Source organism: Trematomus bernacchii, unplaced genomic scaffold, assembly GCF_902827165.1.
Source record: "Trematomus bernacchii unplaced genomic scaffold, fTreBer1.1, whole genome shotgun sequence".
Taxonomy (NCBI): domain Eukaryota; kingdom Metazoa; phylum Chordata; class Actinopteri; order Perciformes; family Nototheniidae; genus Trematomus; species Trematomus bernacchii.
In genome coordinates this window covers 15,215,768-15,242,046 of record NW_022987714.1, presented here as the reverse complement: position 1 = coordinate 15,242,046, position 26,279 = coordinate 15,215,768, and the positions used below count along the sequence as shown (strand labels likewise).

General features: G+C 42.7%; 1 protein-coding gene across 4 annotated transcripts in view; it reads left to right on the top strand.

The window, feature by feature from the left end:
* Window positions 1–499: 499 nt before the first annotated feature.
* znf423 (zinc finger protein 423) overlaps window positions 500–26,279 on the top strand; it is a 157,426-nt gene continuing 131,646 nt past the window's right edge. For all 4 annotated transcript variants that reach the window (XM_034142006.1, XM_034142004.1, XM_034142005.1 and 1 more), the window contains exons 1-2: window positions 500–1,676; window positions 23,417–23,479. In XM_034142006.1, the coding sequence (XP_033997897.1) occupies window positions 1,637–1,676; window positions 23,417–23,479 (103 nt within the window). In that variant the 5' untranslated portion in view covers window positions 500–1,636. The remainder of the gene's footprint in view (window positions 1,677–23,416; window positions 23,480–26,279) is intronic.

Sequence of the window (26,279 nt, the reverse complement as noted above, 5' to 3'; positions counted from 1 at the left end):
AAGACTTTCTGTCACGGCTTACATTGGCCTGTTGTTGACCTAACTAGTAAAGCCATGAGCAAGAGAGGGCCATGGTATAATATTCCTACATAATTGTTTAACATACAAATAAACATTGTCATTGCTGTATCTTTTAAAAGGTTACACGTTTAGTGACACTGGTTGCTAGCTGATAGCATCCTCCACTACTGAGCACTGTTTAAAACATAGATAGGCCTACCTCAGTACTCTGTGAATAATAATTCACATTACTTGTGCTACTCTTATTATTGTCAAAATTAATTATTATGCTTTGTCTTAACTTTAGGGCCTCTTCCTCATCCTACTCCAAAGTCCATATTTTCCCTCTGTCTCCTCCCTCTGTATTCTCATAGTCCCTGTTGTAGTTGCTGCTGTCGGCCACAGCTGGCGCTGTGCCTAACTCTCCCCAAACTTCCCCTCTCTCCGTCAGCCCAGCCTGCCTCTCTCCTGCTTCAGCCAACCCGGGCTGTGCCGAGCTGCTCCCTGCGGGATCAGAGCGCTCCCCCGCCGGGACCCTTCTCTCACATCCCCCTGCTGGGACGCGGCTACATTTCCAGCCAAGCAGTGCCTGCCTTGGCTTTATTATTGTGTCTGCGCCGCAGCCCCGCCAGCAGAGGCAGGCGGAGGAGGAGGAGGGAGACTGGTAGCCAGAGTCAGGACAAAGAAAAAGCAGGGAGACAGAGGCTAGCAAAGGGTTAGACTGGGAGAAATATTAGGCTGCTATTAATATCGCCGATAGGGCATTGGGAAATATTAACAAAAAGAAAGCGTGGGTTGTAAAAGCAGTATTCCCTCGGGGGTGGAGATGATGGGGAAGAGCGCTATGTCCATGCCACCAGACCACCACTACCTAGTGTAGAATAACGGGACGGAACACAGGGACGCTGGTCAGTTCGAGTCGGTACGGCTTTCCTGAGGAAAACCCAAATCAAACAGACCTAAAATAGTTTCGATAACTAAATAAAAAGCTACGACGAAGCCGCGAGGAGCACGAAGACAGAAGGCACGTTTCATTTTTGAGGACAATTTCCCAGAACCTACTCGGGCGCCTCGCTTCACCTGGACCGTCATCGTACCGCTGTGGCACCGCCACCACGCTCTCGGACGGTTGCCGCTGTCACTTTACCCTAATACCGCGGGACTTGCTCAGGTGTTCGCTTCGCCTGTGGCTGGCTGCTCGCGCACAGGTAGTAGTGCTCGAGAAGTCGGCAGTGGGCTTGCACCGAGAGAAAAGCTAATTGTTGTGCGCAGGAAAGCAGAGAAACTGAGATTGTCGGCGTCCGGGCACGTTGTACGAAGAAGAAGGGACTATCGACGGGAAGTTGTTCGCGTTTACGCTACAGGTTGCGTGAGCCTCGCGACCACTCAGGAAGAATACGCAGCAGAGGAGCCGAGTCGCCTGCAATCCGCTGTGCTCCCGGTGGTGCGGTTTGTTGTCGCTGGACTTACGGCCGTTTCCCAATCAGAGGACTGAAGCTGCCGCATTGCAACAGGCGAAGAAGAAGCAGCAGCGAAAGTGGTGGAGAGGTACGGGTTGTCCGCCTGCATGGTTAGCAGAAAACACGGAGCGGAACAAAACAATAGAAAAATAACATTTTAAAAGGAAAGACCAGAGATGTCTAGACGAAAACAGGCCAAGCCGCGCTCCGTTAAAGGTAAGAAACTGTGTTTTTGTTCCTCATGTGAAAGGATAGCCTACTTTACTCAGGAGTAAAATAAGGAGACCATGACCAAGATTTCATGCCCAACTCTGGTGTTTGTTAGCTAATTTAATTTAATTATCCCCAAGGGCTGCAAGCAGTCTTTCTGTGGTTTCACACAGAGGTTAATGTCTTACATTTAAAATGTGTGTGTTAGCTCATATTTAGCATATTCAGTCATTGTTTGTTATTGGTAACGACATTGGTAAAATGTTTAACATGTAAGGGAGCGCATAGTTGACTGTGTAGCTTGGTAACAGTTTCGAAATGTAGCATCACATTTTATATAAGTTTCAAACATCTCCGGATTGTTTTCTCTGTCTGCCAGTCCACTGGGTTAATTGTTTTCAATTAGCTGCCATTCTGTCAGAACATGATATATGATACACTGGTGTCTCGTTTCTGACAGCGTGGGTTGTGCTTTTCGGCCAACCTGTAATTCACTTTGTTAAGGAGTCCAATGTAATCTGGATTATTCCCATGTTGGGATATGTTGCACTTGCTTTTAACAGCCCACTGCTGCTTTGTTGTGGTGTTTGGCTGGTTGACCCCAAATCAAATCACTTAGCCCCCATATCCGATGTCTCAGTTTATTTCACACAAACATAGACATCAAATTAATTTAATATGATCCACACTTTAATGGAATTGCGTTGCATTGCTTGACGTTAACTTCTTTATTTTTACAATATTGCTGTGAATATTTTCAATTTGTCAGCGTTTCAGGCCTCCCTTCACACTTAAAAAATGTCCTCCATGGTTGGGCACATAATGTAGACTAACTGGATTTCAAACATTGTTTTTCATAAAGTTCACTGAAAGGCAACTTTATTGGTATAAAATCCACATTCTAAAAAGCGGTTCTATTACTTTTTTTTCATAAGGAAGCCTCAAATTCCCCATACCATTTAATAGTATTCATTGCAGTGCATGGGTGAGTGGGCATCTTGCATGAGGGCATGTGGTGGCCTTGGCCTCCATGTCTCCTTTATGGGACCCAGATGGGCAACGGGACGGGCTGACCATGTGGTTGCCCCCCTCCCCCGTTTCCTCCGCCATATAGGCTTTCCCTTTCTGTGACTATATCTGGGAAGCAAACAGATTTTTTGAAAGTGATTTAGACTGGGTGTTAAGTTTGACTAACAGCTTCATTGTAGGGTTCAGGTTCTGAAGTTAAGCCTGTTTTGGACGTATGTGTGATTGTGTTCTTTTTTAGATACGTTTATGTTTGTAATATCTATTACTTTGGGCTACTTGTCAGGAAAACCAATCAGTGTTGTTTACTTCAACCCACAAGAAAGGGGTTGTGATTGAGAGTGATGCGTTAGTTTATAGATTCCACAGCCTCCTCAGGAATGTACTGTAAAGCTGGTTCATTGTTGTTGATATATCTTATAACACACATTTGACTCAAATTTGACCGTATGTAGTGATTAACAATTATTGATGCTTTAGATACACACTGCATGTGGACATTTGCTGTGCACGAGAAGTTAGTACTCCAAATTAGAGTCGCAAGTATATGGAGAAAAGATTGACGCATAAATGTTCTGTGTGTTTTGGGGTTTAGAATCTGACTATCTGACCCAAATCTGTTACCATCACCACCAACTAGCATTCAAATAGAAAAATAAATACAAATGTTGATGATGCACACATACAAATGGCCTTATAATGACATATAACAACTATTTTGAGTTTGAGTGCTGCTGGCATGTCTATTGATATCTTATTTAACCAATAGGACTATAAAGATTTCTATCCCCGTTGTTTATTGATACTTTACTCTGTCTGTATTTCTCATTTCTGTTTGTGTCTGGGCAAAGAAAAAGAAATGCATTGCTGAAGTAATTTAAAGGCAAATGATGTCATAAACAATAAAAATGACAATCCAGTTTAATCTGTAGAAATGGAGGAAGAATAACTGGTGACTATTTCATAAATGACAGTCCTAATCAATTACGTTTTTTTTAACCATGATTTAACAGTGGTATTGTATGTAGTTTAAGTTGCACTTCATCAGTAGGCCTAAGATGTGGTTGAATTTGGTGTTATTGCCCTCTTCTGAGCGTGGTCGATGCTCGATGCAGTTTGTCAGTGAACACATCAGCTGCTGTGGACCAGTGAATCTGTCCTCTGCTGCTCTGCCATCGCAATGTTCAGTGTGTGTTTTTTATGTGCGTGTTTATACTTGCAACATCTAGATTCTTGTATTTGGGTTTGCAATCATGGACACGCACGCCTTGTGTGTGTCTGTGTGTGTGTCACTCAGGCAGCCTGGTCTCAGCAGCCTGGATAACGAGGAGCTTAGCTTTAGTCAGGCAGCCAAGCGAAGCAGAGCGAAGCAAAGCTGAGGCGGACGACCACCACTCAGTGTGTGTGAGTGAGTGTGTGTGCCAGTAAAGGTACACAGCCCCTTGTCGTCTAGCTTTGCATAAGCACCATGTGTTTTGTGTATGTGTACTGATGCATCTGAGTGTGTACACGCGTGTTGCTATCTCCCCTCCGCACCTTGCCCCACTGACAGCTTGGCAAGACCTGGCATTGGGGGGAAGATGGAGAAGAGAGGGATGGAGGCGAGATAGATAGAGATGGAGGAGGAAAGAGGGGGTTGAAGGGTAAAGGGGAGAGAGAGGAGAGGTGTTTGGGGGCAGCACAGTGGCACACAGCAGGTGAGTGGGCAGGGGGGGAGGGGGGGGGCGATGGGGGCCAGGAGGAGGTGAGGATCGCTGGGGGATTATCTGTGTTTTCATGTTCTTCTGTCTTTCACCTGCTCACCCAACTCTGACTGGCTGGCTGGCTTACGGACTTACTGGCCAGCCAGGCATGCCAAAACAAAACAAAGAAGAAGCACGAATTCCACCTCCGCCATGTACTTGCGACCTGAGTGGCCCTGCTCTGAAAAGGGTTGTTTTTATCCGGAAATGAAATTCATAGCTGAATGTTGATCTTTCATTGTCACTTTAACCCTGTCAAAGTGCTCCTGGATCGTGGAAAAATGCGTACATATGGCACACATATCCATCATGTTAGTTATAATACTTTTAATGCTTCCCAAATAACTTCAAATGTATTGCCGACAATAGCAACACATAGTTTTTAAGTTTTTGCATTTGCAGAGTTTGAGATTTAAGGCATTGATTCATTAGGGTAACAACTAATGATATTAAATCAGATTCGGTCATATTTAAGTTCTGTAATTGTTTTGAGTTGAGAACATTTAGGTATTTACTTTTAGTGTACGCTGTGTAAAGCAGACCCCCCAGTAAGTGAACCGGTCGTTCACATTGTTGCAGTGACCAGACGCTGTGTCGTTAGGCCCCAAAACACGTCTTCACATTTACTTCCAATGGAAGGAGACTTTAACAAACTCTTAGAAAGTCCTTAAATAAATCATTAGGACCTAAGAGTTATAAAATGCGCTGAAAGCCAAATCCAGTTGTCCAGTTATTTTACCTCTCTATTCATTTGATAGTGCCGAGACCGGTCGTGACCGAGCAGATTGGAGGCGGGGCTTAAGGAAAACGCAATGTTTTATAGGCCCAGATCCGGGTATTATTATTCTCAAGCAACTTTCATAGGAACGGTTCCCGCCTCAACACTGTATCCAGTTAAGGTAGGGTAGGTAAGTTTGAGCAACCGGCTCGAGATACACTTTTGTTATATTCCATGGAATGCTCTTAACATCCCGATAGCATGAATATCTTAAGTGCTTTGACAAAAAAATCCATAAAAAAATGTCATCTGTGGAAGCCGTAGTACTGTAAAAAGTACGACCAATCATTTTAGCCGGCCCGGCTAAAGTAACTGGATGGCCTACCTGCCTGTCAGCCTTCCATCTGTGCACAAACTTATCTCGTGCCCTCATTGGTCATGTGCGCGTTCGTGTGTGTTGGAGGAGGGGCTCTATAAGGAAGTGGCAGATTTTCTCCGGTTGTGTATTTTCAAATTCTAGCGATCTCGAGCCGGTTTCTCAAACTTACCTACCCCACCTTTAATACATCCATGGTGTAATCCATGCTGTGGAGCTACCAATTAGATTGTAGATGTCATATACATGCAACCTTAATCAAGACATTTCAAATAAAAAACATATTATGAAAAAGCTGGATTCTTTGAACAAACGGCAGTATGTTTCCTGACTGCTCCTCCATGTTTCACCACTGCAGCTAAATTCCTCTGATGGATTTTCCTGACCAGCCTAGCCTATACAGTGATTAGGCCTTGTTAACAGTGGGGGGAGTTGACTAATTGCAGTCTGTTAATTGAACACGGACTAATGGCGCGACGAAGGGCCATGAAACTAGCTGATGGGGTTAGAGGAAAAGGAGGGGTGAGCGGGAGAAAATAAATGAGAGCACGGCTTCTCTCTTATCAAATATTATTTCAATGGATTAATCCCTTTTTAATGTGTGTCTTTAGCGAGGCGAGGCGGCAGAAATCTCCTTCTCTGTCTGCTCAGGCGGCCTCACTATCCTATCTCTTGCTCTCTCTCTCCGAGCTCTCAGCCCCTTGAGTCTCTCATGCATTATGTAGTGATGATTATTACTTAATTACACATTAATAAATCCGCTTCATTTGCAGGACATTAAACGGGAGTTGAGCGCATATGACAGGGAGATGGAAGAGAGCAGGCAAGATTGGAGAGGGGAGGGAATGCAGGGAGCACTTTACTTTCTAGTGTGTATTTGGTTTGTTTAGAGTGAGTGGAGTCAAATGAGTGGGAACAGAGGGGAGGTCCTGGTCTGTGTTAAGTCGAGCTTCTCCGGGCTAATAGCATTCATTTCCACTCATTCTCTTCCTCTCTCTGTCCTACCTACATTCTTTGTTCCTTCCACATTTTCATAATGTGACTATGGTAACATAGGGCCCCGGCTCCACGAGGACAAATACGGGTTGAATCCGCATATTTCTCATGCGTATAGCCCTCTAAGCTCGACGACGCCGTAAGGGAAACGTAGAAACAGACCCCGCACAAGACAACGGGTCCAAAGGTGGATAGATCTGGGAACGGAAGCGCTCTGGGGGCCGTCCATCGGGGCCGTGGGAGTCGCCTATACGGTCATTCGTTTTCATAGCCCCGCCTCTCCCCGCCTCTCCCCACCAGATTCAGATTCAGATTATTTATCTTTATCTCGATATGAACATAAACGCGAGTGAAGTGAAGTCTAATCTGACAGGACGGAGACACGCAGCTCCTCCGGCTGTGAAGCAGCGGGGAGGCAAAACAGACACTTCAAATCAGATCACCACCCTTAGCTATTTTAATTACCTCTCAAAACTACCTAACCTAGTTATAAATATGTTTATTTTTACTGTCGGGTTTACTTACTGGATCAGCCTGCTGCATGAGGAAGATGAAGATTTAAACTTTAACACACACATTGACCGAGCGAAAACTCCTGCGCGGTTCCCTCCGCCCCCACCGCGGAGAAAAAAACAGAAGTGCAGCCATGACAACCATTCTTCTTCGCTGCTTTTGTGGAGGGAAGTTGCTGCTTTTGTGGAGGAAGTTACAGCGCCACGTACAGGTTCGGCATATGTACTGCAGCTTTCTCAGCGTTTTGGATGTAAACGGAGCCGTCTCGTGGAGCTTGACACAATCCGTGTATATTGCGTGGGGACGGAAGGTTTTTTTGCGGTTGCATTTGCGTTACTCCGATGCGTTTTGCCGTATTTGTTCTCGTGAGCCGGGGCCATAGTCACATTACTCAGCTAGATCTGACATTATTTAATATTACAATCAATTCTATGTTTGCTCTCCAGGAGATCAATAACATTTAAAATATGTATACATATTATACAGGGTCCAATTTAACGGCTTCAAATTGCTTTTCTGTCTTAAACCAACAGATGGTTAATTAGCTATTATTAAAGACAAGAAAACGCAGTAAATCCTCAGATTAGAGACACTTGAACCATAAAAATTACTTAATGACTAATTATTGCAGATTATGTGGATTGACCAATCAAATGATTGACTAATTGTTTCAGCTGCAAGTCTATGCCCTCTTACTTCTTGAACAGTAGTTAGGACTCCATTATAGTTCATGTAAGTATGTGGTTTTAACTGTATTAAGAGACTCTGGGATTGTAATTATTCATTGCCTGGAGTTAAAGTTATTGTCAATTAACTGTGCAAGACTTTAAAATTAACAACCGCCAAATGTGGGTAAAAATTAATTGTGGTGGGAAGTGTCATGAAATTCCAAGCCAGTTTGGTGGTTGCCTAACCTAATTAGGATACAACTAGTTTTAAGAAGGCAAAATAAAATGACCTCTGCCACAGGACAATGACTTCATTTATTTTTCTTCATATAATCGCTGTTCAAGCATGTATCATCATTCCAATATCAAACAGCAGCATGAGGACTGTACAGTTCATCTTTCCGTTTCTCTTTCCTTCTCTCTCCTTCTCTTCCCCCATCTGGCTTTACCATTAGTCATTTAATGTCACCCTTTGGCGGAGCACAGAGACTTTCATAGGGCGACTGGCTCTTATAAAACTCAAAGACCCTACACATGTGGCTTGGATTACTTGAGGACAACAATATGTTGTTTTGTAGGTACATCAGAGGCACCGCAAACGCCTTTTTGCTTTTATTTGCACCAAAAAAATGTGACCGCTTATCTCATTTTTATTTGTGCAGCTACAAACCGTGTTAACAATAATGCAATCAGTGTGCGTACAGCCACATTGAGTTACTCCTGTGTAAAAGCTTGTATTGGCTTTGCATTAAAGCCCGCTGAACCATTAAATGGCTTTCCGAGAGCTTTGTTTGAAATTCCATTGACTTTCTCGACAGGGGGTGGGTTTGAGTTTTTTGTTTTCTTTTTTCTCAAATGGGACAAAACAAGCTAATGTATTTGGTGATCGGTGAAGCCCAGCAGTACCATGCATTGAATGTAATTGGGTTCATGTTGATCTTCACTCAATTAAAAACAAATGACTACACAATTGAACACTCAGTGTAGAAAATAACGAAGTAGAGTAGGCCAATTTGATTGAAGACATTCTGAGATGCAATACAACAAGCACAGATGAGGTCTAAATAATATTGGCTACAAATTCAGTTTGGCTCCTTTGGTTTCATTGTCCTGGTATACTTAATGTTTGCTCACAGAATTGAGTCCTCATTTAAGTTTCACATGAACTTTTCTTACTGTAGTGAAGTAAAAATGTCCTGTTTGGGAAAGGCCAATTGAATGTATACTATTTCTGTGGCTGGACGTGTCAGACAAGAATCTCGTGTAGAGAAAACCCCTTGTGTAATTTGGGATAACGGCTCAAATGTCTAATGGACGTGACTTGATACGTTTCCTTCATCAGTGTTGAGCAGTGAAAATGAGGTTTTGTCTGAAATAATGGATGGAAGAAGGTCATATCATCTGGTAGGCTTGGTTAGGTTTTTATCGTGTGTGAACTCATCTGTGTGTCCAGAAAGGGTGAAGTCCCTCAGTGAGGTGTGCGTATGCCAGCGACGACTCCTTATCAGCGGCCAGCCTGGCGGGGTTGTGCATGTACATGTGTGTGTGTGAGAGTGTGTGTCAGAACAGGGCCGTCATGGGCCAGGACCGTGCCATTGTAGCGGCTTAGCTAGCCTCGTTTATCAGCTGCAAACTCACTGGACCTTAACACACACCCACCCCACTGGAGACAAACACACACACACACGAGCACAGTGTAGCTTGGCTCGGTGCATGCCCTCGGCTTTTAAGAGGAGAAAGATGATGCTTGTGTGACTATACACATGCACGCACACACACACACACACACACACACACACACACACACACACACACACACACACACACACAGTCAATCCAGACATAGATTCCTTAGCCTAACTCCCCCCACCACTGGATAGTCTCAGGGGACCCGGGCCCTTCTAAGTTTCCTACAAGGCTGAGTATGTGTGTAAGCATCTCTTACTGAGAGATTATGCTTGTTTCTTTGTTAGACACAGACTTTATGCCTGCAGTGTATTTGTATATCTAGTTTGGAGTGTTTGGTTAGATCTTATGTCTTGTGCCGTCTTTTGTCCTTGTTGAAGCCTGAGTGGTGCGGGAATGAGTCCTGAAACTCGGAAATGAGTCAGCATTTTACCACTTCTGGTTCCATGAGTTTAGAGTTGACCATTTTTTAAATACGTTTAAGGTTAGATGCCTAAAATAAGGTCTGTGGTTAACACAAAATGACTTGCACATTTTGTTCTATGACAAAACAAGATGTCAGTAAACAACCCATTTGGGAATGTCCTTGGCTTCTATGAGTCTTGAAAACGATGATTGCTAACAAGTGACTAAATGATACCACTGAAAAACATCACACCAAACACGAGCCTGTCTTTAGCGTAGCGGTGGTGATGCACAGCCATGTGACCGTGATGTCGTTTATCAATAGCCGTTAGATTTTCACTTCTGGCATTTACGCTTCAAAAACCATAAAAGTGGTGTTAACATTCTCCAATATTTCAAAAATCCATTGGAAAAATCCCATTGCTTTTTGTCATGCGAGCCCTTGCGATGCTAACTTCCAGATCAGCCCACCATTAGATACCTAACTATGTTATCAATTAATATGGAAATCGTTCATACATTTTCTTCAACTTAGATTCATTATCATCATTATCCTTTTTTTCATGCTTCTCTAATGCTGAATGATCATTTCCCAAAAACTTGTAAGCACGTCTTGACACAACCTTTAAGATGGTGCTTTTGAAAAAACATTCATTTATTATTTCATTAATATTTATACAAAATACATTCTTAGTTTGGCTCGATCTTTTTGGATGCGCAGGATTTGACTGAAACGATATGTGGATGTGTTCAGCAGGCATCCAAATGATAAATGAGGTGAAACCGGTGTGTGAAAAGGAATAATGGCTAATTATTTGAGACATAATTGCAGTTTTTCCCTTACCTCATTCAGTCTCTTTTCCCCCTCTTCCATCCTTCCCTTCCACAGCCTCATGCATTTCTCCCCTCCACTCCTTCCTCCCCCCTCCCGTCTCTAATAATCCCACCCCCCCTTCCTTCTCCGTCCTATTCTGTACATTAAACATTAGTGGTGGGGGCAATTAGCAGGGCCCCTCTGCACACCTGGCTGATGCATAATATATTTATCTGGCTACCCTCCCTCCCACTCTCTGGCACTCATACACACACATGCTGCTGTTGATGAAAGGGTGACTTTGGGAAATGTGTGTGTAGGCTATGAGGACTTATGGGGCATTATGCCCCCTTGTTTGACCCCCGCATAACCTCATCACTTTGAGCTTCTGGCCAGGCCGTAAGTCACTAGTCAGATTTCCGCACTCATGCATGATTGTGTATTTTTTTCCTTTATTTTTATACAAGTATCCAATCTATTCGGTGGTGGCGAAGTCGATAGGGACTTGGTTTGGCAACTGGAAGGTTACCAGTTCGAGTCCCGGCAAGACCAAGTGCTACCGAGGTGTCCCTGAGCAAGGCACCGTTCCCTACACTGCTCCCCGGGCGCCGGACATAATGGCAGCACACTGCTCCTAACACTAGGATGGGTCAAATGCAGAGGAACAATTTCGTTACATAGTACCTGTACTGTGAAATGACAAAAAGAGCAATTTATTTATTTTATTTTATTCCTCCATTTTATGTGTCAAAGTAAGCCTCATCCTTGGAAATAATCATTTCTTTGGGAATATCTTTTTAGTGGTGTTATCCGCAGTTGATCCATTATTTGTACGCATCCTCCCATATGGTTCAGCATGCATATGTGTATCCTGTTTGTGCACGTGTGTATTTCGGGCGTATGTGTTGTAAATAACACCAAAGTGAAACATTGAATTTCCCCCCTGAGGGATAAATAGTCTTGTATGAACTGCAGATTTAATACACAGCCATCCTAGTTGTTATATAAAGTTCTATTTAAGATCATAATCGGCAACATATTTATAAAAATCATCATTTGAATGATATGTTTTCTTGCAAATAACCCCATAGATAGAATGTACAATCGTAAAATCTGGAGCTGTGAATAGGATCTTTTTTGAAAGCTGTTGCAAAAAATGATTGAATCTGTTGTTTAACCGCTTTTTAGCACACTCTGCGTTGTCACATAGACGGACACATACACACACACATTCACACACACACAATGGAGCCAGACTAATGTGCATTGTCCTCAGAGTGTGGACCCTTGAACAGAACAAGCTGCTTGTCTTGTGTTCCCTTTTTATTGGACACTCTGCCGGGTCTTTGTAGCGCGCCCCACTATAGACTTACCAATGCTTCTTTTTAGTGCTCGAGTCTTCAGTTGGTTTTTCTAACTCCTTTCCATTCACCTCCCAGTCAAAAGGCAAGGGCGCCCCGCTGTGAGACATACAATGGAGCAAGAGAAGTGTGAGAGCAAGAGAGCAGCAGCGAGAGAGAGGCTCTCCAGGCTGAATTACAACAGAAAGGGACAGAAAATGTTTATTAGCGGTACATATTGTCCTTATATTTAGTGACATCAAAAATCCTTGCAATTTATTGAATCTTACTTAAATATTTTATGTAAATGTGGTAATTGCAACTTAATCACTTTAGGTATTATTCACCAATTGGTAATGCTTTACTAAATGTTGCCTTTCCTCCGCCTACTGTCAAGATTAGGCAGTTTTAGCATATGCTAGCTAAAGTGAGGAGAGCAAATGACTCTCGGATAAGCTTTAGAGAAACCCAGAGTGACTTTACTTGTTTTGTTCTGAAACAGCAGCAGAGCAGGAGGAGGCGGTGTCTCGCCCGCTCCCTAATAAAAGCTTCATGCCTGTATCAAGACAGAGACAGAACAAGAGATTGCATGGTTAGATTGGTGTGAAGGTGTGTGTGTGTGTGTGTGTGTGTGTATATGTGGTGAGTGCAGGCCAATTTTAAAAATGCAGAAGTTCTGTCTGCCTTAGACTCAGAGTTGATAAGCAGTCGAGGGACCAGTATATCCTCCTCTCCTCTCCTCTCCTCTCCTCTCCTCTCCTCTCCTCTCCTCTCCTCTTTTTTCGACCCTTAAAAGCTAATTACGACATTGGTGAAAGTAGTTAAATAATTGACTATCTGTAATAGCACTTAAGCCAGCATACATGTTCTCTAAACCTCTATTTTATAATGAACCTTGGCTAATAGGATGATTATCTCTTAGCAAACCCTTAAGATCTTGGTTTTCTGTGTATGATGAGTGTCTTTTGTACTTTCAAGCGTTTGGGTTAGACCTTTGTTAATTGGATCACTTTTTAAATGAAGTGGACTTGTTCACTGCAGTTCAGATATCTTTCTATTTCATCAAATACAATATATTGTTTGCATGATTTATGTAACTTGTAAAAAAAGGTGTGCTTTAATAATTCATACATGAACGTCTTAACATAATATAAATGTTAAACAGGGAAAAAAGTCATTTTGATAAATGATGGCTACGTTTTGCGTTTGGAATAAGATGCCTGATTATACATCTACTCAAACAAACAAACATCCAGCCACGCTCGGAGCGCACACGCGCCGTGTGTATATTTTTCTTGTTGCTCCCAGAAGGAGCGTGACGAGCAAGTTAATCTATCCGCCAGCGATGTGGCGTGACACAAAGCTGTTTATTTCCCTTTTTCCTCTCCGTGTCACCGTCTCTCTCTCTTCCTCTCTCCTGTAAAGCCTAATCAAGTTTGTATCAAGCTAAATAATGCCTTAGCGTGAAATTGGTGTCTTCAGTCAAAAAGCACTCCCCAGCCTGTACTACAAGAGAAGGCAATTATGTTCCCCTCCCACCCCACATCCCCCACCCACCAGTCCTCACTGCTCGTGTGTGTGTGTGGATATGCATGCACTATACCTCATCATTTCTCTGAGATGTTCTTGAAAACATTTTAGTTCATTTATTGTGTGTGTGTGTGTGTGTGTGTGTGTGTGTGTGTGTGTGTGTGTGTGTGTGTGTGTGTGTGTGTGTGTGTGTGTGTGTGTGTGTGTGTGTGTGTGTGTGTGTTGTGTGTGTGTGGTGTGTGTGTGTGTGTGTGTGTGTGTGTGTGGTGTGTGGTGTGTGTGTGTGTGTGTGTGTGTGTGTGTGTGTGTGTGTGTTGTGTGTGTGTGTGTGTGTGTGTGTGTGTGTGTGTGTGTGTGTGTGTGTGTGTGTGTGTGTGTGTGTGTGTGTGTGTGTGTGTGTGTGTGTGTGTGTGTGTGTCGTGTGTGTGATGTGTGGTGGTGTGCTGTGGTGTGGTGTGTGTGTGTGTGTGTGCTTGTGTGTGTGTGTGTGTGTGTGTGTGTGTGTGTGTGTGTGTGTTTTGAGGGAACTTCTAGTTCAGTTATTTCTGGAACCTTCCCCAGAGTCAAGGTTCTCCAGAGGAATGCTCTCCCTCTCTTTCTCTCTGTGTCCTACACCTCATCCCTCTCTCCTCGCTGCCCTCCTTCACCTCTCCACTTTCATGCTCACCTCTCTCCCGCCGTTCCCTCTCTTCTGATTTCTGTTTCCTTCTTTGATCCACTCTTTACATGTTCCAATTTGTTCCCCCTTTTCTCCTCACTTTCCTCTCCCCTCTCTACGTCTCTCCTGCTATTGATTCCTCTTCCCGCCACACTCTCTGACAGACAGAAAAACAAACGTCAGATCAGAGAGGCTCTTTAATCTCAAGCTGTGTTGCTTGGCCCTGAACATCAAATCTACACAGCTTGTGTGTGTGTAAACACGAGTGTTCATCTCTCTCTGCAAATGTGTTGTGTGTTAATAAGCAGCTATTGCTTTAAAATGAGTAAGCGTGCGTGGGTTTCCTGTTTTCATAAACAGAATTGGCCATGCATGTGCACTTTGAGGTCCCTCTACACAGGTTGAAGGGAAATGCTATGCAGGGCGCATGGCCATTTGAGTTGTCGTTTTTTTTTTAAAGATGCGTTTGGGATGTTTGATAGCAACTCTGAATGACAGCATAGCATGGTAACACACTGACCTCATAAGAGACAAAAGAGAAGATGTGAGGAGCGACATGGGTGCAGAGATGAGGATATTTGGGAGGGGAAAGTAAGAAAAAAACACAATTAGATAGTAGAAACATGTTTGGATCTAAAGAGAAAAGGATGAGTGAGGAAGAGTAGAAAAGAGATGGTGGAAGAGAGGAAGATAGAGAGGGCGATGAAGCTTGTCCGCCAGGCTTTGTTTGGTTGTTGTTCTTTCTCTCTGCCATCCATCTAAGCCCTCTGCTACCTCCGTCCCTTTACACACACTCTCACAAACAAAAGCACACACACACATTCGCACTGTCCCAAACCCCAGACTGGCCTGGTGTTTCTGGCCAGTGGCTCAGTGCTCGGCATGTGTGTGTGTGTGTGTGTGTGTGTTTATGTATTTTAAGGCTGTTTTGTTCAGAATGCAGGCAGGCAGAGAGAGCGGTTTTACTGCTGATAAAAGTATTTGGTTTAATCAGCTTCTGTCCCCGTCCCCTGGCTAGAAGTGCTTACTTGTTTGTGTGTGTGTGTGTGTGTGTGTGTGTGTGTGTGTGTGTGTGTGTGTGTGTGTGCTTGACACAGGCCATTGAAGTTAGGGGGGCTCCCGGGGGGCAGGCTGGGGATGGAGATTGGCATCAGCCCTCGGCCAGTAGCGTCACAAAGTCGTTCCTGAGGGACAGGAAGGGCAGCCAATGAGAGAGTCCCTCTGGTGGTATAGGGAGAAATCATGTTGGGGAGGGGAAACAGGGGCTAGGAAGTGGGTTGGAGTGGGGAAGTAAGAGGGGGAGAGACAGAAAGGGAAGAGGGAGAAAGGGAAAAAAAGTGTCTAGGATGAGAGACAGACATAAAGAGGGAAAGAGAGCGGGAGAGTTGGATGACAATTACCCTCTTGACTTCTGTCCAGCACCAGTTGTCAATCAGCCGGCCCCTCCGGGAACAGAACCAGTGTATCATTGGCTACAGTGACCCACATCCCGCCTCTATGGGCCGCCTGGCCAATGCGTGATTGGCCACAGTGACCCGTTCGTCAAAGAGATCTGGGAACACCAGAGCCTTGGGAATAAATGGCCCTGATAGCGTGCGTACATGTGTTGTTTAGGAGGAAAAAAGACAAAGGGTTTCCAGGCTGTAAGTGCTTCCATGGGACAGAAGAGAAGGAGAGACAAAGATAGGAGGGGAGCAAATGTGGAGGAGTGGGGGAATGCAGAGGAAGTGCGGAGGTGATAGAAAAAAGAAGGGAAGAAAATAAATTAAAATGGGTGATGGAGAACAAAGCGAGGGAGGGAGCAGTGGTCAGGGGGGAAACACATACATGGAGGGAGAGAGACACTAGGGAGGAAAGATGGCAGGATGTGGGCAATGAACAAGGGAAGACGGAATAGGTAGGTAAAGGAGGGAGGGAGGAAGGCAAAAACAGATGTTGTAAAAAAAGAGATGGAGAAAGGAGACAGCAGAGTGAGATGTACTGCTTGTGTGAGTGCATGTGTATAATTAATAACAACCGTGTCAATATTTGTTTATGGTGCCATCATGATGCTCTCCTGTTACATCTCCTCTCCGATAAACTTTAGAAATTGGAGCCTGCCAAACAGCCGTAGCTCACTATTGAGATACTGTCTGCCAAAATCAGTGCAGTTAACACATGCCAACCTTTCCAAATCCAAAAGAGGTAGGTTTGCGCGCGGCAAATGTGCACTCCCAAATGAGGTAATCAGAAGAAATGGAACCCCAGTAATTACATGTATAAACCATGTATTTAACATATATTGCATAATTGTATGCATTTTTCACAAAAAGTGGTAGTTTGGTAAACAGTGACATCAACGACATGTTTGGTCTGTAAAATGCCCGAAAAGTAAAAGAATGGGAGATAAATATCGCATAATCTCCACATTTTATTATATTTTTAATGTGTTTCTGGTCCTCTTTCAGTTGAGACAGTGTAGATGAAGGATGTGTCAGAATGTAGGAAAGCCAGAACTCTTGTTTGAACACTGGATAAAGCCAGGTTCATATTCTCGTTTCATGTTGTTGACATATTAGAATCAAAGGTTTTCACAGAAGGATATCTCTGTGTCGCTCCATAAATCAGAAATGACTGCCATGAAAAGTAATTTCCTGCATGTTTTTACTAATAAAGTGTGATATAAATAGTCTACAGGCTTTCTGATTGTTGTACTTTGCTAAATGGAGACATTAAGTACATGTAAAAGAATGGGAGATAAATATCCCAAAATCTCCACATTTTATTATATTTGTTGTGTTTGTGGTCCTCTTTCAGTTGAGACACTGTAGGTGAAGGATGCTTCAGGAAAAGACCAAACACTGGATGTCTTTCAGTCGCCAACATGTGTTTTCGAGACACTGATATTAACGGGGAAACCCTGCAGGACTCAAATGCCTCGTCTCTGTCCCCTTAAACTCATTTTGGAGTGATTACCCATCAGCACCGGGGGTAACGCTGCCCTTCCTCTGCACGTTGTTTCACTTTCAGAAACACAGAGGACTGTTTGTATGACGGGATCACAGATATGCTGCAAACGGTTTCCGCTAAAAGTCGAGTCCAGTGTCTATGGAGCGCCAAGGGGCATTTTACATGTTTATAATTTGGGAAAATTGTAAATCGGTAGGGTTGGCAGGTATGTTAACATGCTTTTCTATGAGAGCTTTATTGCAGCGTTTAATCTTTTATTGTCAAGAAAGCTATCCAGTTAGTAGAACATAATCAAGTGATGTGTTTGAACATGTAATGAATTGTCTCCAGTCTTAAACCAATGTTTACATATTTGCTGTGCATTTTTTAAATAAGAGTATACAGTAGGGATGCTCCGATCGCCAATTTTGGGGCCGATCGCCGATCCGATCGAGTGGGCGGGGCCTATGGGGATCTTCCATTTAAAGTGATGTTTAAAACTCAGTTAATGGGGCTCATTCACTGGCGCTTCCACAAACAACAACCAACATAATTATTACATTCAAATGAAGTACATTATTCAAGTTTACATTAACTTTGGATAATAACACGGGAGAAATGAGCTGAAGCGCTCTCTCTTCCTCTCTCCCCCTCTCTCTCTCTCCTGACAGCCTGTCAGTATCGTCTCATGCAACTCACTGATCCAGTAATGAGTGCCCCGACAGTGAAGAATAAACATATTTATAACTAGTTTAGCTTGTTCCAGAGGTAGATCAAATAGCTAAGTGTGTTAGGTCTAACTCTTAGTGTGTGTTTCACTCCGCTCACCGGTCCGTCACAGCGGGTGGAGCTGCAGGATTTCTGCTTCACACACACGTTGCATACCGCTATTTTATTGTCATTTTCGGACACCTTAAAATACTGCCAGACTGGTGAAGCCATTTTGGCGAGCTTGTTTTGCCGCGCACAGAGAAAAGTGTCATGTATTTGACGTCATTATTTGACGTCATCATTTGACGTCATGCGATCGGCTCTCGCAATCTGCATTTTTAGAGAGCACCGATCGACCAGCAGAGAGTGAGTATCGGCCGATATCGATCGACAGAGAGTGAGTATCGGCCGATATCGATCGGCGGCCGATCGATCGGAGCATCCCTAGTATACAGATATAATTCTCATCTTATTCCTTGGCTGAATGGCTACAGGTATTCCTTCACCTGACAGAGTAGGACCTCACATATTCTACAAGTGTTTGTGGAAGATGACTTTTTTTAGCTCTAATATCAAAGATCTAATTTCCAATTGCTGTTATTGTTTTCGTTGAAGCTTGCACTGATATTGGGATATTCTGCATTGCAGATTCTCACACTGGGACCTACTTTGCGTATGCATGTTAAATGTGTGGTGTGTGTTTTGTGGCTGAGGACACCCTGGTATAATTGCGTTCCTGTCTACTGAACCGTGGCAGCACATTGCAATGCAGACAGGAGTGTTGCGTTGCAATTTGGCATAACGTTTTGTTGTTTGTGTGTTTATGTGTTTCTGCATCTGATTATTTATTGAAATTTCGTTTTGTCTGCAGGTTTGGTTGACACAGCTTATTGTATTTTGCCTGGTTGTGTTCTAATGTCATCAGACATACTAAAAAAAGTAATTCAGTTTTTATCCATGCCAATAATGTGCAACAAAACTTAGAGGAAATTGACTTTGTGGTTGAATTAGCTAAGATTGTATATCCACACAGTACAGAGCCAGTGGTCTAATCAGACAAATGAGTGAACACACCTGCGTTTGGACCAATCACAGGTGTGGCCAATTAGAAGTAATTAATTGTTCACGCACCGGCCACACTCTGTAAGCTGCTGATATCTTGAAAGCTTTGTTTGAGCAGCTTGATACAATAAAATATACAAATTATAAAACTGTCATTAGCGCATGTATGAAGCTATGTTAATGCTGGGAAGTTAAATGAAGTTGTGCCAGTTTGCATGTTAGAAACTACAGGCCGGAGTGTGAAAGAAAGGGACTTTTACTGTAGGTACAAAAGAGATTGAGCAACACACACTTGTGGAAAGACATTGGTACTAGGACTGCACAACTAATTGAATTGTTATCGAAATCGTGCTATCAAAGCAAGCACAATATTTGGCAAAGGCCCTATATATATATATACAAATATTTATTGTATAGTCTGCAGACAGAAAAATATTAGTTTGGTACAACAAATTCACTCTATATATATATATATATATATATATATATATATATATATATATATATATATATATATATATATATATATATATATATTTATATATATATATATATATATATATATTTATTTTTATTTTTATTTTTATTTTTATTTTTATTTTTATTTATTTTTATTTTTCAAAAATAAAGTGAATAATGTTTAGTTCCCTCTAATATTACAAATCATACCACAATTTCAATATCAGTCAATATGATCATAATTAGTAATTGTTTCCAAAATTGTGCATCCTAATAATACCTGAATGCGGTATTGTTCCTAACAGACGTACATACTTCAGGTCTCTCTCTAAACGTAATCCACACACACTTTTTTACAACACATTTAATTGAACTCTCCCCCCATTTTTCTGATCCAGTATGTGCAAACATGTTGAACCATTCCCACACAGCCACACACATACACCCCCTGGTGTGTGTAGGGTTCACAGTAACGGTGTGTGTGTCTCTGAGGGGGGACAGAGGGAGGATAAGGGAATCTAAATAAAGCTATGTTACTCGGCTAATGAAACACAATGTATTCCCTGCTGTCTCATCAGGAAAATGGGCTTTTATAAGAGGCAGAGATACCACCAGTACATCTTTCTATAACATCCCAAACTCTCGCCTTTTTATTTGTCGGAGAGAAAATACGGAGAATCCCTGTCGCAAAAAGACTGGGGAAGCCGTTTCAAGCCACTGTGGAGTCACCAGGGAACACTGCTTGTCAGAAAATGAAACCTTTGATTCAGATCTCTGTCCACAAGTGAAAGTGATAGTGCCCTCGTTTGATGGAGGTTCCAGAAGATTCTTCCTCCTTCCTTTAAGTCAGTGGGGCTCCATAATATCGTTAGGGAGGAAGCACAGATGCTAGTGCTCTGAAACAGGTGCTGTGGCATTAATGGATGCTTACAAAATACATTATACACCGTTTCTTGGCATGTTGCGAAATAAACTCAAGGTGTAATATTGTATTAATCATGCAACCCCAACACATGTCTTAATATAGTGCATTAATGACGTATTTTTGGAGGCTGACCCGGAAGTTAGCATCGCAAAGGCTCCCTCGAAAGCAAACAATGGGATTTTTTCATTTGATTTCAGAATATTGCAGGGAATAAGATCTTTGGCAAACACATTTATGGTGCTTATGCCATAGTTAAAACTCCACATATTAACACAACTTCTATGATTTTTGAGGCAATAATGCATCAGATGTATAAAGCTAACGTAAGACTAAGCACATAGCACATCGCATGGCAACGCGTAACCACTACTAGGCTAAAGGTTAGCTTGTTAGCACTTAGCAACCCCCGTTTTTAAGACACAGAAGCTTCTGTCATTCTCTGGTGGAGTATTTACTAAGGCATTTTAAGTCGTAGAAAAATATGTGAACATCTCTAACCAGAACATTTACTTCAGGAAACTTATTTAAACACGTTCGAAAAAACGTTGATTCAGACATTGGAACCCTTAAGTGCTATATCAAATCTATGTTTTAGGATTAATTCTTGCACCTCTCTCAAGCTGGGTAATATAAGGTGTTTTTGAAGGAAAGCCCCTTTTTAACAACTTCGAGGAAGTACTGTGTTTATCTTCTGGTTCTGTCTTCCCATACCTTCTCTCATGTGTTTCTGTCTGCTGTGTTTGGCAGACATGTTAGTCATGGTGGGAGGTCTCTATCGGCGCTGGGTTCTGACAGACGCACAGCCTTTAAGTCAAAATCCTGGGTGGGTCGGTCTCCAGTGCATATGTCTGTGTGCTGTGTATGTATGTGTTTATCCTGGGATCCATTAGTCCATTAAAAGCACACTATGGTCTACATCTGGCCCCTCAGAACCAGCCACGGTCCCAGACTCTCAAAGGGAGATTTCAGACCTGATCCAAGTGCTGAACCGGGTTTGTTTCTTTCATTTTGAGAAGGGGAAGTCAGGCCTTCTCAATTTTGGGTAAATGAAACATGGTGAAAGTAAAAGACTATTGTTTTGGGATGGGCTTATCGATCTGCGTTTCTTGACCCACACAAGCTTTCTCACTTCACCAAAATCTGAAAAGGATAAACAGTGACATAGTGACTCAGAATCTAATTTCTGGCTATTAGTGTGGTACTGTAGGACTGCAATGTCTTGGGGCACCTGTGGGTGTGTGTGTGTTTTATCTTCTTTACTATTGCCTCCAAGTTATGGGAAGCAAAACTTGTTTGTTGTATGTTTTTGTGGTCTAGAATAACAAATCAGCTGACTTTGGAGTACATTTTAAGATTTTCTGTAATGATTGGGTTTGTTATATCCTTCCCAGCTCTTGGTTACAGTGGGTCCATCAATATTGTAACATGTTATGTCATAATTGTGGTAATACGCCTAATTTGTCCCTGTAGTAAAAAGCAACTACACCACAGGGGGAAGGTAGACATTTAAAATTAATTATCTCTTTTTGTAGGACTTCTCTGCAGTAAACAAAAACACGGTTTTAAAAAATGTATACAATTTGTTATGTATTATAACTATATTTGTTTTGATGGTATCTGAGTTTTAATAAATGGAATCATAATGAATGTCGCCAATATTAAATTCATTTTGACTTGGCAAAGTGACTAGCAGCCTACACGTTTCTGTTTTCATTGGATCTGATGAGCATGGAGATTTCACCGCGCATTATTGGAACATGTTCACCAGCACTGTGAAATGCTTCATTTGAATTTCACAAAGAAGTATTTCTGCATGTTTGTTACATATTTTCAGCAGGTTGGGCTTCATTATATTTTGGGAAAAAATGCTTTGTTAACTAGGTTGTAATCAGCCATGTGTGTTTAGGTGTGTGAATACTGTATGGCTGTGTATAATGGAAAACCCTGGTGTAACTCTGGCCACTAAAAGATGAAGTCACTCCACTACGTTGTTACTTTCTATTCAACAGTTGCATGTAAAAGTGTCAATGCTTGTTCCTTTCACAATATGGCCCGCTATGGATCACTCAAATGAAAGGGTTGAACTGTAGTCTTTTGTTGTACAGTTCAACCTTTTAAAGAGACCTGCATTTGCAAATACATATTGGCAGGAAGTTTAAATATCTGTCATCCAACTGAACTTGTCTTGTTGGTTCACTACTGATTTTTAAATGTTCTAATGGTCTAAATTTCTACCAACGAAACATGAACATCAATATTTTTAGCAACCAAATATTTGGCCTTATATTTTGCCTGCAAACACTCTATGTATTCAACTGTTAATTTGAAGCCATGGGGTTGAACTGAGTAGGAACATCTCAACCTTTTGTTTTTCTTGTCAAAGGAACACTTCACTGATTTATAACTTCTTGTTTTCATTTGAGCCTTTGGCTTAGCTAAACTGTGAGGATAGGGTGGGTCAAGTGGGTCAAGTGGGAGCTGATGAGGAAATGGAGTAAGGAATCTGAGGAGAGGTATATTAAGAGTTACAGAGCTGGGAGGGGGGTCACTGGGGAGCACAGGAGGAAAACCAGGGTTTGAGAGATCAGAGACAGAGGTGAGTAAGTGAGAAGTAAGGAATCGGGTGGTGGGAAGGGGGGTGCAGGAAACCCCATTGTGTGGAGGCTCCAGCCATTTCCTGTTTGTGTGCCAGCTGTACTTCCCTCCTTCCTGTTGTACCCAGGAAGTCAGTGTCACATTCCAGCTCTGATCAGCTCTGTGTCAAAGAGATCTTAGCACATTGTCATCGTCAATACCTGCATCTGTGTAGCTTCCTGGGTCTATTCTTAGGGGTTTTTCAGATGGTACGCATTTGCAAAAGTAGACACATGAAGACTCCATAACCATCCAATAAAACTGCTTATGGTGGGATCATAGTTTCTAAAGATGTTCAATCCAAAATTGGGGAAGAACATCCAGAAAACCAAGTAACACTTAGTGGAAAACTAATTGGAGTTATTTTAAACACATATGTCGTCCAGTTTAACCCTTCAGACTTATTAAGTGTCAAAGTGTGGGTCACCTTAACATGTTAAGCTTGTTATGTTATGCTTTCCTTCATGGCTCTTGCACTACACAGTACAGTCTGACTTTTAAGTTTTACATGCCAAACATACATTTTAATGTGTCTTTCCTTTACTTTCCCCTCAGCGGTAGAAGAAGGGGAGTCCTCAGAGTGTGGAGGGACCTGGGATGAATCAACTGTCCAAACAGGTTTGTACACACACACACACACACACACACACACACACACACACACACACATGCACACGCACACGCACACACAGAGAGAGATAATGTCATCAAGTTCCAGCAAGCTGTCAGATACACACAAGAGGCTTAAGTCTATACGGTTCTCACACACACAGACGCACACCGTTTGTAATATGAATTCCACATGGTTTATAATGGCCTGCTCAGAGGGATATCAAGGATAAAAAATGAAGTGAAAATAGAGGAGTAAGGGTGGAGGGATTGGTAAAAGTATTAGGAGAAAGGAAAAACCATATAAGTGAGTAAAGAGGAGATTTGAAGAGAAAAAGAAGAAATGAGAGGGAGATGTGAAAAGAGACAGAGCACTCGTTGGTCTCAGGAGTCGGACTGAATGGAAAGAGACATGACAAAGGGGATATGGAGAGGGAAAGATGGGTGGAGGGGGGGACAAGAGAGAGATTTGTGTGCTTTTTCACTACTCTCTGTGGTCTAGTGATATCCTGGGAGGAAGTCAGAAAGATGGTAGGGCTTTTCTTTTTGTTCTTTTCTTGAGTTTTGCTATTTCTCCAAACCAACTGCTGTATTTCTCTATCCAGTCTCTCCCTCCCCACTTCTATTCGCTCTTGTTTCCACCATGTGATGGAAATTTGAAATGTAATTCTCACTCAACCTTTTTTGGAAAGGAGCAACTGAACCAGCTGTGCTCTGAAGTTCATGCATGTGTCTCAAGATGGATGGCAGATATATGGATTCATTGGATGTGTTTTATTTATTGTATTTTTACTGAAAATAACAAGTCCAAACTGACTACAGAGGACATATGAGAGTAAGCTTTGAGTGACCCTCATGGTTTACGCAAAATGTGTTCGTTAAAGCACACATTTTTTATAACAATACAAAGAAGTGTGTAACCTGACCACTCAGAACTTTAGAATTGTATGGCAGTTTACGGTATTTTTAAACTGTCACTCTAACTTTGAAGTGATTTGTGCCTTTTTGATATAGTCGAAATTCAGTAGAGGATCTATTTTAAGATCATTTGATCCTTCCTGGTTCAGCTCTAATTTACTTGCAACTGATAAGTATTGATTAACCTACAGATTACTTTCTTAAAATAATCGTTTGGTCTTTATAAGCAAACAGTAAAAAAAAAAGTGCTCTGCTCAAGATAGCAGAGATATTCAAATGTTGGCATAAGCCCCCGCCTCCTCACAAGTGCATCTAGATCGAGTGACGTCTAAAGGTAGGGACACACCAAGCTGACACCAAAGAACTGACACAGACGGACCCGACTGTTGTGTCGCCTCACGTCTCCTGCGTGTTGGCCATGTGTCGCACTGGAACACACCGCAAAGACTTCAGCCGACGGCCAAGAAGCACGTACGAACTGCGCATGCGTGAGTGGCAATAGCTCTCCTTACCAGCAGGCATTTCAAAGAGGCAACAACCGGAAGACAGACTGCGTGATACACCGAGAGAAGAAGAACAGACTGCGTGATACAAACAAACAACAAATAGCGTGTGCATTCCATTTTCACTCTACAGCGAGAAGCTCATGGGGCTTTCCTGAACCTGTGTCGAGAGCTGGAGTTAAATGAAATCTCAGATTTGCCTTCTTAATAGTTTGTTTGGGTCCCTCACTTCCGTTTCGCTTCTCATGCACTGATTCGCTAAGCTGAACAGCCAATCAGAGTGATTTCTTTGACCGACAGCCTTTGGCCAATTGCCTACCGATTCGACATGTAGAATCGGTAGGTTTTCGGCCAAAAAGGTGTCGGCACGGCCGAAAAGACACAACGGTGCGGGACACACCAATCTGAGTAGGGCGACAGGACGCTCATCGTCGGCCTGACATCCATCGACGGCCAAAACCGGCTTGGTGTGTCCGGGGCTTAATAGATTGACTTACTGAATAATCGAGAGTATTTGGGAAACTCTTTTTCAAACTGCTTTAATAAACCAAAGATTCATGGGTAAAGAGTGATGCTTCTACTGGTACCAAATCACAAAGCATAATGAGGCTATTTACCTTGTTCTCACCATTGTCATTTACACAGTTATGATCACGTTTTTCAAACCATGGCAAAAACACTTTGCCTAGCGTAGTTGTTTGCCAGCTGTAGCCACTTTTTCTGCTCTGATTTGCAGCCTATCAGAGAACAGTTAAACACTTCCTCTGACTAGATCCCTACAGGGACACAAGATTCTGCTGAATGTGGTAAATATGCAGTTATCTCTCTCTACCTCTGCTGCCCTGTCTCTCGTTCAGCTCTACGGGGATAGAAGGAGGGGAAAGTATGACCCTAGGGGTGTCTATGACGTCCTAAATCCTCCCATCCTCACCCCCCTTCCTCCTCAGACCTGTACTAACACTCCTCCAGGGTGTGTGTGTGTGTGTGTGTGTGTGTGTGTGTGTGTGTGTGTGTGTGTGTGTGTGTGTGTGTGTGTGTGTGTGTGGTGTGTGTGTGTTGTGTGTGTGTGTGTGTGTGTGTGTGTGTGTGTGTGTGTGTGTGTGTGTGTGTGTGTGTGTGTGTGTGTGTAGGGGGGTGCTGACTGAGGTCCTGGGTGGCTCACTAGAACTGCTGTGTGTGTCAGTTCCTGCAGGAAGCCAGAGTCCCATGACACACACATGCACACACACACCTATCTCACACTCTTCCTACCATAAAACACGCTGTCCCATATTCCCTTACTCAGCCACTCTTTCAATTTGAATCCTACCATCAATTCCCTCTCCATCCATCTCTTCTCCTTTCTTTCTCTGTCTCTTTCTGCCTCTGTTTCCTTCTATCTCATTGTC